Source organism: Saccostrea cucullata, unplaced genomic scaffold (genome assembly GCF_032062105.1).
Source record: "Saccostrea cucullata isolate Sc308-1 unplaced genomic scaffold, CSIRO_AGI_Scuc_v1 ctg310, whole genome shotgun sequence".
NCBI lineage: Eukaryota > Metazoa > Mollusca > Bivalvia > Ostreida > Ostreidae > Saccostrea > Saccostrea cuccullata.
Genome location: NW_026928727.1, coordinates 287,070 through 307,923, shown reverse-complemented (window position 1 = coordinate 307,923; position 20,854 = coordinate 287,070). Strand labels below are relative to the sequence as shown.

General features: G+C 30.8%; 2 protein-coding genes across 2 annotated transcripts; one reads left to right on the top strand and one right to left on the bottom strand.

Moving 5' to 3' along the window:
- Nucleotides 1-390: 390 nt before the first annotated feature.
- LOC134278561 (monocarboxylate transporter 13-like) lies at nucleotides 391-4,248 on the bottom strand. Its single transcript, XM_062760867.1, has 5 exons — nucleotides 4,148-4,248; nucleotides 3,878-4,021; nucleotides 3,534-3,680; nucleotides 1,131-2,084; nucleotides 391-759 (listed from the first exon to the last, which is right to left on the bottom strand). Exons 1-5 carry the CDS (start codon nucleotides 4,203-4,205, stop codon nucleotides 590-592), a joined length of 1,473 nt encoding a protein of 490 aa, XP_062616851.1. The 5' UTR covers nucleotides 4,206-4,248; the 3' UTR covers nucleotides 391-589.
- Nucleotides 4,249-18,425: 14,177 nt separating this feature from the next.
- On the top strand, nucleotides 18,426-20,467 carry LOC134278560 (uncharacterized). Its single transcript, XM_062760866.1, has 2 exons — nucleotides 18,426-18,582; nucleotides 19,294-20,467. The coding sequence occupies exon 2, from the start codon at nucleotides 19,302-19,304 to the stop codon at nucleotides 20,199-20,201; it is 900 nt and encodes a 299-aa protein (XP_062616850.1). The 5' UTR covers nucleotides 18,426-18,582; nucleotides 19,294-19,301; the 3' UTR covers nucleotides 20,202-20,467.
- The last annotated feature ends 387 nt before the right edge of the window (nucleotides 20,468-20,854 follow it).

Here is a 20,854-nt window from a genome sequence, read left to right as displayed (position 1 = left end):
GATGCTTTAAAATCAAATATATTAATTTCTCTGTAAGTTCAGCAAATGCAGTGAACATCACAGAGAGAGCATTCTAAATAAGTATTCATCGCTATAGCTGTACACAAACAAGAAAGAGTTTTAAGAATTTTAATACTGTAATTTTATTCAACACAACTCAGCATGAAAAAAAATTGACAACCATCATTATGGGTATACGCAAATGTTCTGTGCACAACACAATATTTGAATCATTGAGATGATGACCATCTTAAAGGGCTCTGTTTTAACAAAGGACATTAAGACAAATTTGCTACAGACAACTAAAGTCGGACAGACAAACAGACCGACAGATTAAATCTGAAGGGTCAACAGCAGAGCGGGACTTACAGTATGGCGCTTCTCCTTGACATGTAAGATTAATGTAAATTCTGAATTAATTAAATATATATTGTTATGTATGTTTCAAAATACATATTTTGAAAACATTTTGGCAAATAATAAAACCACTTTCATTCCTAAGTTGGTATTAAAGATACATTCCTTCGAAAATACTGATTTGGAATGTTGGATTCAATCTCTCTCTCTCTCTCTCTCTCTCTCTCTCATATCACAATGGTGTTATCACAACGTCTTGTTCTATGTTTTTAGAATCAATTCTTCTTTTTTCTAACTTTCTACAAAGCGGTTCCAAAAACAATATGGTTCCACTCATTATAAGAGTTGATCCCATCACATAGAAGGAGGCATAGAAAGATCCCGATATGTCTCTCAGATAACCTGAAATAAATAAGCAAACACGTCCAATGTTAGCCCCTTGTATAAAACAATAAAAAAGTTTGTCCTTAAATTCTTTTTTCAGCAAGTTCTAACTTCATTCATGTCTCAGTGACAATTATTCAACTAACTTAGAAGTTGGAGAATGTGCTTTTTTAATAAAAAGTTTTTTTTTCAGATTTTTCAGATAAGTTATATGAGTCTTTCATTTAAAGAAACAGAATGTGCAACGTTTACGCACGACCTAAAACACAGTTGCGGCAAAAAAAGAAAAAAAATATATATACACGAATATGTTACCTAAAAGACTCAAGAGACCTTAAATTACAATTCAGAATTTACTTCTATCAAATGAAATCTTGTTCTAGATTTACCTAAAATTGGGTTCGAGATAGACAACCCTAGTCCTTGCATCATCATATTTATCGCCATTGCGCTGGAAAGATTGTCTATTCCTACAAAGTCTGCAATTACAGCTGGAAATAAACCGAAATACACGCTTCCAAAAAATCCAAATATTACGGATAGGAAACACATGGTCATGAAGTCTGTATAAAGTGAAATAAGCATACAAGATACACCGGTTATAATCAAGGACCCAGCCATCATGTGAGTTTTTGACATAAAGTTGTGATAAATAAAAATAGCAACAACAATCTTAGAAAAAAAGTTTGAAGCTCCTATCATGATCACTAGTATGGTTATTTTACTATCCAATATTCGAAGATCTTTAGCGTGTGGAGGTATAAAAATTGCAATCTGTACACATCCGATTATGGCGAGAAAACACACCGGAATCCACATTCGGAATAGCACATTTTTCAAAACTTGAATGTTTATCGATATCTTGCATATATTTTTAATTTTGATCTTATTTTTCGTATCAAGAAAAAATTGTTTTACAAGTGACATTTTTCTCTTGTTGCAATTTTCTTGGGAAAATATGGAATTCGAACACTTTTCTTTCGTCGTTTTCTGTCCAGAATTTGGTGTGTGATCACATTTACCATCACTGCCAGTTGTCCAAACTGTTTTGTTCGAATGAATTTCTTTTGAATTTACTGCCTTCCAAGTAATTCGGTCTTTATAGAATGCTATTGGTCTCATCAAAGCTCCCGCTACACACAAATTCAAAAGGAGGCCACCAATCACAACGAGTGCTCCTCTTAGTCCGTATGTATCCAGAAGAATTCTTATGACAGGCGGGAATATCAAACTTCCGAAGCTGACTCCCATATTTCCTAAGGTGGCAGCTAGACCCCTTTTCTTGTCAAAGTATCTCCCTAAAACTACTAGTGATGGTCCATAGGAAAATCCATAAGCGATACCTTAAAACATATATTTTTTGTTAAAAAATCAGTGTTAAATAATCATATTTTTGTTTAATTTATTATTATTTATGAAAAAGAGTTTTGAATTATGATATCGATAATATAATCAATTAACAATTTTTTAATATTCAACGAGTAATATTCCAATGATCTTGAATAAGAGATACAATCTGACATATCTATTTCGTATTTTTATATTCTACTAAAAAAAAAAAATTAAGGTGACCTTACAGCAAACCCTTATGATAAATGTGATGACTTTAACTTTTCTATTGTCAACTTCCCTCTTTTTATGAAATATACCTTTATCACTACATATGGATTTTATGTATCCTTTTTTAATCTATTCATAAGAGCATATTTTACGTACGAATGTCAAAAGTCGTGTTTAAAGTTACTATTTTGCAAGTTCTATGGTCGATACAATGATCATGACTGAGTCGATTGCTGACAGACGTTTTTCAAATATATTATTATCGTTTTATTTACACACTGAATTGTCAACGGAATTTTTCTTTATTTAGCACGAGGCGGGTGTGACCGGTCAGCAGGGGTTGCCTACTGCTTCATGGCACCTTATCCCAACTCTGATATTCAAATAAGTCCGTGTTTGCTCTGCTCCAAATTCTATGGTTTCAATGAATTTTTAAGCTCGCTTTCTGTTCGTAAACGCCATATATTTTCATATAAAAGTGAAATTTTCTGTAATATTTGCATATTGTTTGAGATTTAGGATAATAATATTGTCAATCCATATTTCAAGAAAATCCTTCTGTTAAAAAAAGTTGAAGTCATCCAAAAGAAAATTTGGAAAAGTGTAATACCGCAATTGATCTTCAAAAAAAAAAATAATAAAAATAAAAAAATAAGGAATACAAATAGGGAAAATCCAGATGTGGGATCAGGTGCCAAGGAGGAGTAAGCTTTCCAAAGATTTCATTATTGCTATTTGAATATAAAAAATACTAAAAAGAAAACTTCATGCTTATTTTGATCTTTTCTGGTTTGTTTCTCTCAGTGCATAAAAGGTAAGTGAACGTATGCCAAATTAGGGAACATATTGCTCTAATGATTTCTATCATTGTCGTGTACGTGATCAAAATGGCTAAAGCTTCCTATTCAAACTTCAAATTACTTTCTTGTCCTGTTTCCCTTTTTCTGACAAGCCAATATATAGATTTTAAAATAATGTAATGCTTAATGTTTGCTGTCAAAAATATCACACTGATTTCTATCATGAAAAATCAAAATTAGTCTAGGTTTTGCTAGTTTACGGTTCTTAGATTCTTAACAGGAGCCCCTTTTGTTTTCTAAACTCAAGTTTCTATTGCAATATCTCAATTTCACTGAAACTCTATCTTGCGTTAAGAGAAAGCAATTATGACAGATAAAAATAAATACACTCTATTTTTTTTCTGAGTCAGACATTAAAAGGTTGCTACATACCAAATATTACGCCATGAGATAATATAAGATAGGACATGTCTTTTATTATGGCACTGATGACGTATGCCAAGCAACCAAAGAGACCTCCAATTATAATATAAGTCCGATTGGATGCAAGACCAGTTCCGAAGTTCATTGCAAAGAGCGCTGCAAAGATAATCATGTATATGGTCTATGTTAGACATAATTAGAACAGATATAAACAATAGATAACGCTTAAACGACAGGCAAAATAGAATAATCATCCCATATAATATCTTTCTGATTGTGTCTATAATTACATAATTATGACATAATTGGCTTAAATTACTTAATAAAAAGATTGTGATTCATAAAGTACTCACAAGCAACACTAAATACTACGGTCTGTACCGACAGTGCTACGGTGATGCTGGAGGCAGATGCCTTATATTCACTCATAAACTCAGCAAAGAAAAGCCCGAAAGAGGAAGTACAGCCAATGACCAGGAACACAACAAGAAAGTTGGCTGAAGAGAACATTGGAATAAATTACATAATTACTGATTGCACTGCAACAACTTTTATGTAAATTCATTTTAATAAATCAATTAATTATGACTTTATTTTTGACCGTATCAAATATAGAAACTCACCAGCGAGAATCACCCATGCCCAACCTCTGTCTACTGGAACTCTTCTGCTTTCCTCCATTGTTTTCTTTCCTTTATGTATTCCACACAGTATATATTCTTTTAATAAACTAAAACATAAACAGCCAAATAAGCAAAACTTACTTGGTTAGAATACATAATGACACCAATACTATATACGCAATATAATGCGGTATGGGGAAACTGATGATAGCGAGAATCTTTTTTTTTTTTTAAATATCAGTTAAATTACCACATCAGACCAAAGCATTTATCATCTCTACTACAAACGATTTTTCAAGCATTATTAATAGATTTATTTTAACCTAAGGGCCTTATTTTGTTTTAAATAAGACTCAACTCCCTTTGCCGGAAATAATATGACATATTCTTTTAAATAACCATCAATATATATTTTTAGAAATATCATGACATTTTATTCTAATGACCAACGATTCATTAGTAAATATTTTCATAAGAACAGATTGCGTGTCAGTACTCAGTGTCTATTAGTGGGGCACAGAATTATTCTTTGACCTCACGTTCGATACCAGATTTTCAATTTTTTTATTTTAAACTTCAGGAAAAGTTCAAGACTTGCAAGTACACTAAGAATGGAGGTATACAAGGCGAGGAGAATTCCCCGCTCTGAAAAAAAAAAACATTTCTCAATTCTAAAAGTTCACGAAAAGTTACATTTTTCAAAAATTGTATTTTTTTTTATTGTCAGTATAATCTTTTACACATTTGCTCCTAAAACTTGAGAATGTTGACTTTAAACAAGATTGTTGCTAGCGTTGTTTCATCAACTTTTTTCACTAGTTTGCTTCGTTTTAGGAATTGTTTGAACTTAAAGCATGCTCTTGTGATCGAATCATCCGGGCGACATAAGCTCCATAAGCAAATGATAACAGTTTATCGCTTTATAAACGAAATGCGGAACGAAAAACGGAATGAACAGAAAATATGACTTTAGAATAAATCACTTAAAATCCACAAATTATATCAGAAACGATATATATCTAATACAATTTCTTTTCATATTTAACCCTTCATTGTTAACTGCATGTTCATTAAGTCAAATTCAGTCTTATTCAAGAAAATTCCTGACATAGACAAAGAATATTTATAGCGATTGGTAAAATTAGACAAAATATATACCTTACATGTAAAGGGTCACCAGCTTGGCGCAGTGATTAGAGCGTCTGCTCTAGAGTCACGGTGTAAGGAATTGACCCTTACGTTGCGGGTTCGAATCCCACTGTGGCACATGGAGACGGGTCTCTCGGATAAGACCGTATAAACCGCGCGAGGTTCCGTGTCACAGAAGGTGCTCACTCCTCAGTGTCCGGAAATGCCGAGTATATGACAAAGTTTGCGGTTTTACATTTTCGGTAACCAAAAAATGCCCCTATCGATAATACGTGCCTGATAATAAAGTATTAAATGAAACTTATGTGCTCTTAAATACTGAAACTGATGAACAATTCGGTTCATGTGAACCTGAAGCACATTTGCAGCTCTGTTCTGCAGCATGTTAAATAATAAAGAGGGTGTGTGTGTGTATAGAGCATTTATTACAAATGCCAAATGAGATTACAGATTTTACAATATCAGAATGCAGCAGAAGGTGGGGCCCAAATGAAACATATGGAGATAACGAACGGTATTCAAGCTCAAAAGTCTACAAAACAATACAAATTTAGAGCAGAGCAAACACGGACCTCTAAAACATCAGAAGTGGGATCAGGTGCCATGAAGGATTGAGCATTTAACAATGCCATCGATTATTGATTTTACATGCACATGTATTTGTGCTGATAAGCACTATCCGGTGGCTATATACCGCAGCAAGTCTTGGTCACAATGAATAATTGAATAAGCATTCCGGGAATGTTACATTGGTAATATTAGTCCCTTTCCGAAAAGTTTTATTGGTTCCTATTAAAAGTTCTGTAAAAAATCATTGATGCAGAACAAAATGCAAACTTGATCTATAACTCATTAAGGTGAACCCACATACCAAAAAATAACAATATCTGCACGAAAGCATTTAGAAATAAAAAGCGGAAAATCTTTTTAAAAAAATAAAATAAAATGACCATAATTGTATTAAACACCATTTAAGCCCGATTGCACACATAATTACGTAAATCTTTTCTGGATTGTGCCTTTAAAATCATAAAAATAAAGAAAAATTCAATAAAGAAACAATATCCACAAAGTTTCTGTTGAACAGAAGGTTAAAAGAAAAGTTAACATATCTAAAAGCATGATATAAATACAGATTTCTGAAAGTCTTAATGTCTATGATTCAAGATCTAGGTTGCCATAAGGGGACACAAATAAACTAATTTTCAACGCATTTCTCGAATTAAATTTCGAAAGTTTTCGACATTTCATTTCTTTCGAAGATAAAATTCGAAATTCCCTTTAAAATTAATTTCTATCATGATATCATTTTATTAAATATTTGATTTTAAATAAAATTCAAACTTACAAAATTTGGCCATGTTTTTATATTTAAGTGTTAGAGCAGTGAATCATGCAATTTAAAAAAAACAACAAACAATTCAAACAAAGAAGATTCCTGCAATTTTTTTTTAGCTAAAAATAAAACTTATAAGCAATATAAAAAAAAATTATATTTGAAGAATGAAACATATGGAGATAACAAACAGTATTCAAGATCAAAGGTTCATAAAACAATAGAAAATAGAAGCAGAGCAAACATGGACCTCCGAAACATCAGAGGCGGGATAAGGTGCCATGGAGGAGTGGGCATCACCTGCCGACCGGTCACACCGGCCGACTGTGCTCCTTGTCATGTTCGGCAAAATTATGGAAAAGCCCGTCGTCAATTCAGTGTATAAATTATGAAAAACGTCAGTCAGCATTTGACTCAATGATAAATTGTATAGGCTAAGATCATTGTATCGAAAAAAAACTTACAAAATGATGACTTTAAACGAAACAGCTGAAATTCTTGTTTTATCAACTTGTTTGTCAATAATTTATCTCGTTTTAGAAATTGGTATTACATAGAGCATGCTCTTGCGTATTAAATCAACTAAAATCAACTCCGTATGCAGGTGATGAAGGTACCAGGGTATATTGCTGCATAGGTAAAGGAAGTTGACGATAGAAAAGTTAAAGTCATCACGTTTATTATAGAACTTTGTTGTTGGATTACAATTAACGTCATTTTCAAGTAAAATATCCAAATATGAAACAGATGTGTCAGACTTTGTGGTATCTTTTATCTCAAGTTCACCAGGATATATCGTATCGACATAAGAATGGAAATTACCATTGTTAATTGACAGTACGTCGTCGATATATCTAAATGTCTAATTGAAGGCCACGGCAAATTTTTTCTTCTTTTCAGGCATAAGATTTTGCAAAAAAACTGCTTTATAGGAATACAAAAATAGGTCTGCTTATAACGGGGCGCAATTGGTACCCATGGGATTTCCAAAAGATTGTTGGAAGACCTGGAAGAATAACCTTTTGTCAAAATGAATAAGAGTCAAAGTATAAAAAGCTATTTCAGTTCTTGAAAAGTCGACCTTGAAAAGAAAATACATACCCGTTGCTAAGGGATATATTTTTAAATATTTTTCAGGAATTAAGAATCAAAGTTTATAAATATTCTTGTCTTTTCGGGGAAACCTTAATCGTCCTCTAGTCAATTTTTATTTGATTTTACTTTATGATTTCAAAGTTATTGATGATATTTTCAAGAAAAACCTAACCGTCTTCTAGTCATTTTATTATCTAATTTTACATTATAATTGCAAGTTATTGATGATATTTTCCACTATCATTAATCCGCTGATTAGGAAAACACGTTTGTTATTAACAATCATAATTGCCCTTTTATGCTTCTTTTGAAATAAATTTTGCTAGCTGTTCAGGAAGTAAAGCGTAGAACTACACACATTCACAATTTAGCATTTTCAGTTCTCATTCAGTCCTCTGTGAGTTCTATTTATATCTTTCAAAGTATTATCCCAATAAAATGTATTTTGATTTGCAATCAATCAATAAAGGCATGTAACCTTAACTGATATTTTCATAAACAGATACATGTATTAAGTTATTTGGAGATAGAGTCTAATATTAAAAATATTCATAAAAATAAAAAGTACTCACCCTTATGTAAAGTCAACGACTACTACGTCACGGTTTTCCTACTAATATACTTTATAGAGCTATGATATGCTCTTTAATTACCATGAATTGTACTGGAGTCTGTGTGATCGACATTAAGGAGATGTCAATCAGGACGTTTCTTTAAGGACAATTCATTTCTTCACTTTACAGATTGTATAACCAGTATATGCACCCTCATGCTCCGTTTAAAAGATAAAAAGAGTGCTTAAAAGGAAGGGCACCTTTTTGGTTTTCATAGGGTAAAAGGAGAAGGTTAATGTTTGTCAAATAGCTGGATTATTATTAGTTCACAATTCATATGTAAGTATTGTGCATTACGTTACGTATGTGCAAGAACAGCAACGCACCTGGGACATTTATTTCAAGACAAGACTGTTAAACAATGGATAAACTAACAAGTCAGTCAGAGAGAGAGAGAGAGAGAGAGGGTGTGTGTGTGAGAGAGAGAGGGTGTGTGTGTGTGTGTCTTTAAAGGGCATGCTGCAATATTTCGATAAACTTAGAAAAATTTAAGTGAAGGAAATTCAACGTCCAGGATCCATCTTGAATTATAAATTATATTATAAATTGTACATTTATGTAAGGCACACACACTTAGGTACAAATCGTTGTATACGATAGTTCACAAACTCTTCACTACATATATATGTGCACTGTGATAAAAAAAAAACTGCTTTAGTAATTATCTGGCGAGAACTAGACCTAATTACAGTTAGGATGAGTACCAATGTTTTATATGCCTTTTTATGATCATATGGATCTACATAATCTGATTTTTTTAAAAAATAATGAAGGATTTCCATCCCTAATGGGACCAAATTTTCTACCCTTAAATGTCCATCAAGTACACTCTGATATTAAATTAAAGCGTTCAATAGTAGAAAAGGATTGCCCGAGAAAAATTTTCTAAACTTTCACTAACTAAGTATTAATTAATAAAGATTGCATTGAAGTCTATGGGGAAAACATTTTTGGAAAATAAAAAATCAAATAATAAGAATATCATGTTGAATATTGCGGTGGGAAAATGCATTAAAACATTATAAATAGAATGGCAATTAAAAAATAATTTTCTGCCCGGATAATCGTTTTTTTTTTAAATTATTTTTTCAATAATTAAAAAGAGAGGGAGATTACTCTTACCAAAGTTCAAGGTCATAAATTAGGACACATCCCACCCTTAATGCTAATAGTAATAAATGGGATTTATATAATCAATTTCATTGAATTTGTTGCTATTAGGGGTTGAATACCTTAAAACAAGGAAAACACCAAAATATCAAAATATTGTTTAAATGCATTTTTCTATGAGGCGCCATTTTGGTATTTACTGCCAAAAAGTGATATCACTCATTCGAAAAGATGATATCACCTATTTAATTGGTGATATCACCTATTCGAATAAGTAATATCAACTATTCAGATTTTGATTATGTGATATCACCTATTCGAATCAGTGATATCACATATTCACAAATATGATATCACCTATTTAATTTGAATTGGTGATATCACCTATTCGAAAAGGTGATATCACTTATTCAAATAGGTGATATCACTAATTTGAATAGGTGATATCACTTATTCGAATAAGTGATATCACCTATTTAAATTGAAAAGGTGATATCACTTTTTCGAATAGTCGATGTCACCACATCATTTTGAATAGATGATATCACTCATTCGAATAGGTGATATCACCTTTTCAAATTATTTATGAAATAACAACAGCTCTCAAGACAATAGGTCCCTAAATCTTATTTACTTTTACTTTCGTTTTATAACTCATCATTCTAGGAGACAATTGATTACAGTTTTGCATTTAATTTTAATTAACCGCAATAGAAGTTGTAGTTTTTTTTGCTCACAAATTAATTTATTTCACTAATCTATCATGTAAACTAAAAGAAAAATTGGAAAAACACATGAAAACTGGGTAGTTCGAATTTTCTTGGTTCCAGTGGTAATCTATATATTCATTATTTATTGTTGTAAGAAATTCAAATAGGTGATATCACCTATTCAAATTGGTTATATCACCAATTCAATTGAATAGGTGATATCACTTATTCGAAAAGGTGATATTACTTATTCAGCAGGAATAGGTAATATCACTTATTCGAATAGGTGATATCACCCATTAAAAATAAATAGATGATATCACCAATGCAAATAGGTGAGATCACCTATTCGAATAAGTGATATCACCTTTTCAAATAGGAGATATCACCAATTAAAAATGAATAGGTGATATCACCAATTCGAATAGGTGATATCACCTATTCGATTAAGTGATATCACCTATTCTTCTTCAATAGGTTATATCACTTTTTGCCAGTAAATACCAAAACGGCGCCTCATTATTTTCAGATACAATTATCATCATTTTCTAATTAAAGATAAAATCTTTAATGGTTGATTAATTTTTTAAAATATGCTAGAAAGGATTTCATTTGTTCAAAAAAATATGTAAACTGAAAAGTGTTTCATTGGAAAACGTTTCAAGAGATCCATGTTGTTAAGGTGATGAATGGACTGATGATTGTTTTACGTCTTATTCGAGAATTCTTGACGCATATTTAAACCATGTTGCTTACAAAATAATAGTTTTATCTTCTTTTGATATTTTAAGCCATATATTTGAAAAGAAAATAATTCAAAACAAATATTTTTAAAAAGCCCGAAAGTACAAAAATGTATCAGTTAATAGCATTTTCGGGTATTATGTAACGGAATAAAAATGAAAAGAGTGCCACTAACAATTTGAGATAATATAAGATAAAATAGAATCAGATAAATATGAAATAAAATTATAGTTAATAACAAGGTGTTTTTCCCCGCAAAATTGGATTGAAATCATATCCCTAGCAATTTAAAGGGATTTTTTTTTAGCTTGCATTGTTTGGAACCTATATCTATATCCAAATATCTTGTCTTTATTTTGGTCAAAAATGACCCTACAGTCATAAGATAAATCTAAATTTTTAAATTTTTTCTTTTTTTTATGCGTATTTATTTCTTATTTAATGAAATTTTGATTCAAAATTTAATTTTGTTGCCTCATAGATAAAATAAAAATGTCAGAATTCATGTTTTGTTTGAATCAAATATTTGGATAAATCACTTTCTATTTTTTTTCTTTTCACCTTTAGAGCAAAAACTTACATAAAGTTTACATTTTTCAACCGATTTATAGTTAAGAGTGGAATCAGATACTTTATTTAAACATTGGATTTTCAAGATGTATGTTGTAGAACGCTGTATTAATTCTTATCATGAACTATAGTCTATACGATGTTTGTATACTATGTAAAACGATATTAAAGCACTCATTTCATACAATGACATTATATAGGTCATAATAATCTAACCTCAGTTTATTGACCTCATAGGGCGAAAGACATTCGTTTTTATCTCATTCAAAAACGATTTATGCTGTGTGAACTGTTTAATAACGAGGTGTAATGATTTCACTTTGGTAACGTGACCTAGGCATAATTCGTGATTGTAACGAACAAGAACATTCTCTTCATGAAACGATTTGAGATAACGAGCAGTAATCAAGCTTTTAAGTCCAAAAAAAAAAAACAGAATAGGAGCAGAGAAACATGGACCTCCAAAACGTCAGAGGTGGGGTCTGGTCCCATGGAGGAGTGAGCATCCCCTGCCTACCGGTCACACCCGCCGTGTGCTCCTTGTATTGATCGGGAAATATAGCGTACACTTTACATTATAAGTCTCAGTTTCAATTCTGCAACGACCTACATACATTTTTTGCATACATTTTTTTACTATTTCTTTCATCTTATAAATAGTCCAAAAACATTTCCAAAATTTAAATAAAAGCAAATTCATATTTTAAAATTTTACTTCTATTTTTTGTGTCTTTATAACTTTAAAAGCACAAATGAATGAACCGTATAATGTATTTATGTGCACAATCATTGAAATTAACTTTCTTTTAATTCTGCTTCAATAATGTGTAATAAAATCTTTGTAAGAATTTTCCAGCATTTTATTTCTAAACACTTACAGGTATTGAAGTATTTTTTTGGTATGTGGGTTTTCCTTGATGTATTTTGAGTTATATATAGCTAAAATTTGCATATGTTCTGCATCATTGATTTTTTGACGAAATGATGAAATGTTCAATTTCAAATGGGAACCGGATTAAACATGCCAGAAATGGAATGATTTTGCGCTGTAATGCATCACTATCAGAAAGCACTAGAAAACGAGCAATACTTTTTATTCTATGAATCGGATCTATTTAATTGATACAAGGTCTAGGATTGAATTTTATATAAACCACTAAAAATGACCAACTGTAAGAATAATTTTTGAATACGAAAAATAATTATCTACACAGTTTCTGTTGAACAAAAAATGAATACACATAAAATTATATTTAAGCATGGTTTGAACATCTTACTATACAGCAAGTTTCTGACAAGTCTTAATGTTAATGATCCAAGATCAAATAGGTCGTAAAGGGAATAAATAAACTAAGGTTCAACATTTCTCGCATTTAGTTTGGAAAGTTATAATTATCGACATTGATTTTTTTTTTTTTTTTTTTATAAAAAAGTCAAAATTTTCATTAAAAAATGGTTTATACATTTTTTAATCAACTTAAATTCAAATTCACAAAAAATTGCCATGTTTTATATTCAAGTGTTAGAACAGTGACGCATTCATTTTATAAATACAAATCAGACAAAGAAGGTTTCTGCAAGTATTTTTTTGAAATAAAAATCATAATCATATAAAGATTAAAAAAAAAAAACAACTAATAATTGAAAATTAAATAATTCGTCAAAATGAATAAGATATACATTGTGTAAAGCTATTTCAGTTCTTGAAAAATTAAATTTGAAAAGAAAAAAATACATACCGCGGTTGAGGGATATATTTTTGAAGTTTCAGGAATTAAGAGTAAATTATATAAATGTTTTTTTTCTTTCTGGGGAAAAACTAACTCTTTTCGAATCAATTTATGTTAAATTTCAAGTGTTTGATGAGATTTCCCATTTATCATCAATACGCTAATTAGGAAAAGCCGTTGGTAATTACATTTTAAACAATCATAATCGCCCTTTTATGCTAATTCGAAATAAATCTTGCTATAGCTGTTTAGGAACTACAATGCAGATTTTCGTTTCTTCTGTGAGTAATATATATATGGTTTGACAAATTTTCCAAATAAAATCAATTTTGATTGACAATCAATCATTAAAGGCATGTAAATAAATTGATAACTTCATAAATATTAATTAACTTATTTAGAAAGCCTCAAAGTGGATTTTATTGATTTTTGTTGTTTGTAAATTTTCAAAATCATTCATAAAAAAATACTTACCCTATTTGTTAAGCCAACGTATACTTCATCACGGTATGTCTACTTTTATACTTTGTAGAACTATAATGTGCTCTATACAATGCATTGTACTGGAGTCTGCGTGACCGACATTTAGGATATGTCAATCACGACGTTGAAAAGTGTTTCTTTTCTCTACTAATTGTATAACCAGTATGTTCACTCTCACGTGCTCCGCTTAAAACATAAATCGGGTGCTTTAAACCTATGGTACCTTGTTACTTTTTACAAAGTTGAAAGGAAAGTTTAATTATTGTGAAAATTGGATTGCTATATTAGTTTAAAAATTATATATAAGTATTGGACGTTACATATATCTGCAAGAACAGCAATGCATCTGAGACAACTTGTCTAATTTCAAGATCGGACTATTAACCCCTGGATTGAATTTAAACAAGAGGCCCATGGGTCACATCGCTCATCTGAGTAACTCTGGAGGGTTGGGAGTGCTTCTTTGTGTTTTTAAGGGACATACAGACTGCAATACTGTAATATTTCGTTAAACATAGAACAATTTTAACGTCAAGAATTCATCTTGGAATATGATGCTTACCATTAAACATATAGGGTATATATACTTAGGTTGTATAATACTTAGAAACTCTACACTGCATACTCACTTTGATAAAGAACTTCTCAACGTGTAATTATCTGGCGGGAACTGATCCTTACGATAAGACTGAGCATCGGTGTTTTATATTCCTTACTATGATTTTATTGATTAGCATATTAAAATGATTTAACAAACTTCTCAAAAACCAAAGAATTAATTAGGCCTCTCAACTACCGCTAGGGTTCGATGAAAAAAAAAGATAACTCATTAACAAAAATTTATTAGAGCAGGTCCGAAGTATCAAATGGTTTTTAATCAAGTCAGTTTTTAGTGTTTCCCAAGTGTTTCTTTGCTGTCATTAGAAATCAATGGTTTTAAAATTTAGCAAAAATTTTAAACTTATTTATTATACAGTTACGGACACTGCTTTAAATTAAATAAAAGTGATATTTTTCATTAAAATATAAAGTTAAATATACCCCCTTCTAATTGTTGTACTTAGTCTTTCTTCTTTGTGCTTAGTAATACAAATAAGATAATTAACTGTTGCATTTACTTGTAGAAATATATATGTTTATAAAGGAAGCATAAAAATGCACACACAAAGAACATGACATTATATTGTCAACTTCAGAACAATCGTAAAAAAAGAGAGTTAAAAATCCTGAATATAGTCCGTTTCTCATTCATTTGATCCAGTTATTTCAGGCAGAGTGAAGAAATTTTCCTTCTTTTGGTCTACTTTTGTGTACAAAACAATACCAACTGAAGCAGCCTATATATCATTCCTATAAATGATAACTCATAAATCAGCACTAAGTTGGTCAATTTTCACACTTGAGTTGCCTGTCCTTAAAACACAAAATCATACATATCAATTATTAATAAACAAAATTTTTAATGATTTAATTAAAAGTGTGCACAAGTTATAATCTCTTTTTTTTTTGATAAATTAATGTACCTAAAAATCTAACTATAAAATGCTTTAACCATATGTGCAACTTTAATAATTAGTTGAAATAAAAAAATACATCAAAATAATTTAATTTTGTATTCTAGCCCTTCATTGGTTGATATCAAAATGGAACGCAAATTATTTCTGTATAAAATGGTTTCGTATGGGAACATCCCCTCGACAACCATCTTAATCATCTGTATCCATGCAATCCTCTCATTTCCAGTCCTTGGGATTCAAGGAAAATTCCTGATTTATTAAATTTACTTTTAACTTTAAACAATTATTCGATCTCACCATATGTCCACACGTAAGCTTCATAAACGTCATAACAATTCTTACAAAGATACATAGCTGGTTCCAGTAAATGTTCAACCATTCCCTTTCTTTACACACCATTAAGATATTAATAGTAGTGAAGGAGAACGTCAAGAGTAGTGAGCAACAATATATATTTGAGAAGAGGTGAAATTAAGATTTGGATAGTTAAAAATTCCAAGAAACTTTTGGAAAATTTGAAATCACAATATTTTACCAAATTCAACAGCTTACGACTTTTCAACTTTACTCACGACCATTCCCCACAATAAATAAGATTCCAGGATTTTTATTTCATTGATATCTGCTTTTTTAAATGGAACTCGGAAATTTACTTACCATGTCATTGGTCATTTGCAAAATAAATCATTTTGTTAAAAAACATGCTGATTGTTCACATATGTTCCCTTAAGTTGACATCAAAAAGATGCTTGAGTTTCTTATTGACAATATTCATGTGGGTTTTGGAGACCAGGTCTTCCAACAATCTATTGGAATTCCCATGGGTACCAATAATCATTTTGATTTTCCCCCACAAAATGGAACTGTAAACATTTTATCCCATGCAGACTTATTTAAGGATTTTTTAGCTTGCATGATTGAGAACTCATATATCGAATACCTTGCTTTAACCTTTATTTTGGTCAAAAATTACTTTGCAGTTTAAAGATAAATTGTACAGGGAGAGGGTGTACATAGGCCTTCTCTGTTGTCCAATCCTTATTGTATTATGCAAAAAATATGTTTAAAGTAAAGATAAATTGTTCTATTCAAAGTCTTTTCATCATTTCATAAGTTCTGGCGTCGATACAATGACCTTGTCAGCAAATACAATTTATCATTGAGCCAAATGCTGACTGACGTTTCTCATACCAATTGTTAGTCCATTATTTACACACTGAATTGACAACGGATTTTTCCGTTATTTCCCGATCATGATAAGAATCACATGGCGGGTGTGACCGGTCGGCATGAGATGCTCACTCCTACATAGCGCCTGCTCCCACCTCTGTTTTGCAGGTCCATGTTTATTCTGCTCCTATTTTGTATTGTCATATTGACTTTTGAGCTTGAATACTAGGGGGGCCTATATCTCCATATATTTCATTTAATGCATTAATATTTCTTATTAAATGATATTTTGATTCATACTCAATTTTATTGCCACTAAGAAAAAAAATTAGAACTCATGTTTTGTTTTAATTGTAGATTTTAAAAAATCTCACTTTCAATGTATCTTTTTTTCAGCTTTATTGCAAATCGTTATATGAGATGAATTTTACATCTTTCAACCAAGTTTTAGTTCAGATTGGTTTAAGATTGGAATCATATACATTATTTAAACATTAGACTTTCAAGATGTATGTTGTAGTGCGCTATATAGATTCTTCACATAAACTTTTAGCTGATTCTAGACCTTCTTTTGTATTCTATACAAAAAGAATACAAAGCAGTGATATTATGTAGGTCACGATAAACTAAGCCCAGATCATGGTCATAATTTTTCAAAAGTCATATCAAATAACCTGGTGCATTCATACTTTATGTTACTGTTGCATTTACATTCTAGGTCAGTATGTACACATCCGGTATGTCTATAGATATTTACGAGGAACATTAATTGAATTTTTTTAAAAGAATACGTCGCATAACTACATCAAGATCTATTATTTCGATTCCTTAACTTTCACGAAATGCAATGTTATACATACATTGTAGGCTAGAATCAGATTTAATAGTGATGAAGGAAAATAAACTCGAGAGAAAATAAGTAATAACTGTTGTGGCGTTAATGATCAAATATATTTCGGATTTAAATAGTACTGTCTCTTGAATTAAGTTTACACAGTGACTTTTCCAGCAAACAAAGTTCTAAGTATTCTTCACATTATCAAAATTGAAGAAGACAAAATCATTAAAACAAAACATACAAAAAAGGAAAGAAATTATTTTTTATGTATGCGGTGAACTGAGTTTAGTACAAAGTGTGGAATATAAAACTTCTTTAGCTAGTATGCACAAAAGTGCAAAACCATGGGAAATGGAAACATAATTTTTTTTAGCTTTGATGCTTCTCTTTGATAATTGGTGAGTATCATTTTTTTTTACAGCACTTCATACTTATGCTCTCGAGAATATTCATGAAAATACCTACGATCCTTTTATTTAATTATCCTCTAAAATAATTTAGGTCAGGGGTGTCCTAATACAACTTTAATAATAAATTTCTCTTCATCAGAAATATGATCATTTCTGACAGCTTTTGCTTTATTACATATCAAACCTTGCATTCCTGGTGTGTGTTCGCTTTTTAAAAATTTATTTCTGACTCGGGGGTTAATGTTATGGTGAAACTGAACATTACATCTTTCATAAGGAAAGCATTGGAATAAACAGAAAAAATAAGGTCTATTTTATTGCAGCAAATTGCTGCCATCAATGCTATACAAGAAATTGTCAGAGACGCATTCTAATCACGTATTATCATTTATAATGGGATCCTTTTAAAGCAGTTTGTGGACATTATTCAGTGTATGATAGCTACTTCTTTTATCACATATCTTTTATTCTTCCGCTTCTTTTAATTTGGCTAACAAAGCAAATTGTCCTAATATTAAATTATACAAGATCCTAGATTGATGAATCAGGATTATTTTCTAATTTAAGAATTGGGTTTTCCTCTTTAAAACGTAGAAAATCTCATTGAAGTTTCCAGACACGTGATAAGTTAACCCTTTTTATTTAAAGATGCAACATCAGACCAATTTATGGTTCATTTTGAATAATAAAAAAAGCATTCATCGCACTTATCTACTAGTATATTTCCTTATTGAAAATCAAACTTAATGATTTGTTTTAATTTTAAATTGTTCAGAATAAAAACACAATCATGAAAGAAAAAGACAACAACCTCGGGATGCCAATTGGTTAAAATGCACGTGTAACTGACAGATTATTGCCTCAGGAAACATTGAATGTCATGAGAAAGAATGAATGACAAGCTCATTTAAATATGTTCTGTTAACGTGGAAAGGACAAACTGCACGTTTTGATAACAGGTTCGTTTTTCTTCATATTTATAAACAAAAGTAAAGCATATATTTCAAGGTTAAGATAAATTACATAACTTCAAAGTAACTGACAACATTATATTGTAATTTGCGCTTAACAATGTCTGATAATGTTTCTAAATATATCCTTCTTCCTGACCTAAACAAAACTACCATCACAGTAAGGAAAAGTGGTCACGTTCTTTATAAGTAATATCTGTTTTATGTACTATAATTATTTTTTGGCGTATTTTATACAAAATAACATCTCCAAGATTACATTTGACTGACATGATATGCATGTACAAAATTGTTTTGTTTGTTTAAGGATACAAAAATACAATGCTCTCCCCTACAGCAGTGACTTACAGATTTATGTACATGTACTTATAAATACATGTAGTTTCAATAATCTTAACAACAGTTAATGCAGATTTTCCTAAAGTTTTGATATAGTGATATAAATGTGCAAAAATAATCATAGATTGATGCAGAAAATTGCACGCAGTATATTTTTTTTTCAAATATATCAGGATTATTTTATTTTTGTCATTTCAAAATATAAATACAACAACAAATGCTGTGAATTTTAGATTGTGTCACTTATTTTTAAATTATGAACAATCATTTCAACAAAAAATATTTTTGGAGGGGTTTTTTTTGAAATTTTTTATAGCGTTATTCAAAATTTTGATAACTATCAGTTACATGTATTTCCAGTTGATACCATGGTCAAGACGATACCATTAATTATTGGAGCGGGAACATTGACGTTAGCCATTATAGTATTATACAACGTAACACAACCTGATAACCACATTATAAAATTACTACGACTTAATCGGACTATTGGTGAACCCAATTCTGTCTCATTAAATAAACCAGTAAAAATATCAGGACAGGATATCCACTTAGAAAGACTACCACCAGAATCACCAGCAAGGAAAATGTTTGAAAAGGAACTTTCTAGGATAAGTTACAATTTAAAATCGGGTCAAATTGCGGATTATGGACCCGAATCTTTTGTTGTGTATTCAGATGTAGATGCTGAGAAAACTGTTAATCCTAATCCAATGATGGCTCAGGCTGTGATAGTTCCCGAACAACAACAACAACCAGCTCTTAATTTACATAATCTGCTTGCTAATGAAAATAATAAGCTATCAAATGTTCCTTCTCAATTTAACTTAGAAACACACAAAGGAATACAGAATGTCCCTGTAAACTCAAATAACCCAAATTATATTCAAAACACGCATATTTTAAATGTTCCTGCCAATCAAAATTCTCAAAATGAACAAATACAAAATGTACCTGTCGGACAAAGTGCCCAAAATGCACAGATACCAAATGTACAGATGCAAAATGTACAGATGCCAAACGCACAAATACCAAATGTTCATAATCCTCAAGATTGGAAAATCATCAACCAAAGTGCACAACTATCAGCAAATCAAATAGAGGCACACGACAACCAACTGATAAATCAACCTGGTCTGCAGAATCAACAAGGGGCTAAAATAAACTATAATTCTGGTGGTGTGTGGCAGCCAATAGAACAGAACCATCAACTGTCGGGTATTGTTCAGGGTGTCCAGAAAAACTCAAAGGCGGGGACAACGTATTGAAGACTTGTAAAGGGTGATCATTTCATTATTATTTTTGTGATTAATTTTGAAGATATTGTTCAAAGCATGTGCGTATTTGTTTTGTTATCAGTATGAGCTAATTTCAAGATTTCAGTATTGTTAGAATAAACTTTTTTTTAATTTTTGGTTGAGTTTTATTTGTGTATGGAAGTGTGGTAAACAATTACTTAATATTTACATGAAACGGGTATTTTGCAGATAATGTTTGTGGAAATGTCATTCAAAACACCATGATATGGAAAGGGGTCAAAAGGTTAAAGAGAGCGTTTTATTTTGACATCACAATGTTGAACGTCAAGAAATAGCAAAGTCAAAAAAAAAAAATCACGCTCAAATTGACCAGAAGCTGTTAGATGTTCGCTCTTCCATTGAAAGTATCTTACAAGGAGGTTAATACATGGATTTTGAAAAATAATCAAATTTGCAATCAACCCAGAGATTAAAATATGTAATCATATTCAATAGATCATTATTTATGTGCAAACAAATTTTCATCTTAACGTGCATTGTATTATCCTGTATTTACTGACTTCTTACGTTTGTTAGTACAATGTAATTCGAGAACAGTCAAGCTTTGCGAATTGATTTCTATTCTTTATACATACTTTTATTAAAGTTTTCCCCATTTTTTT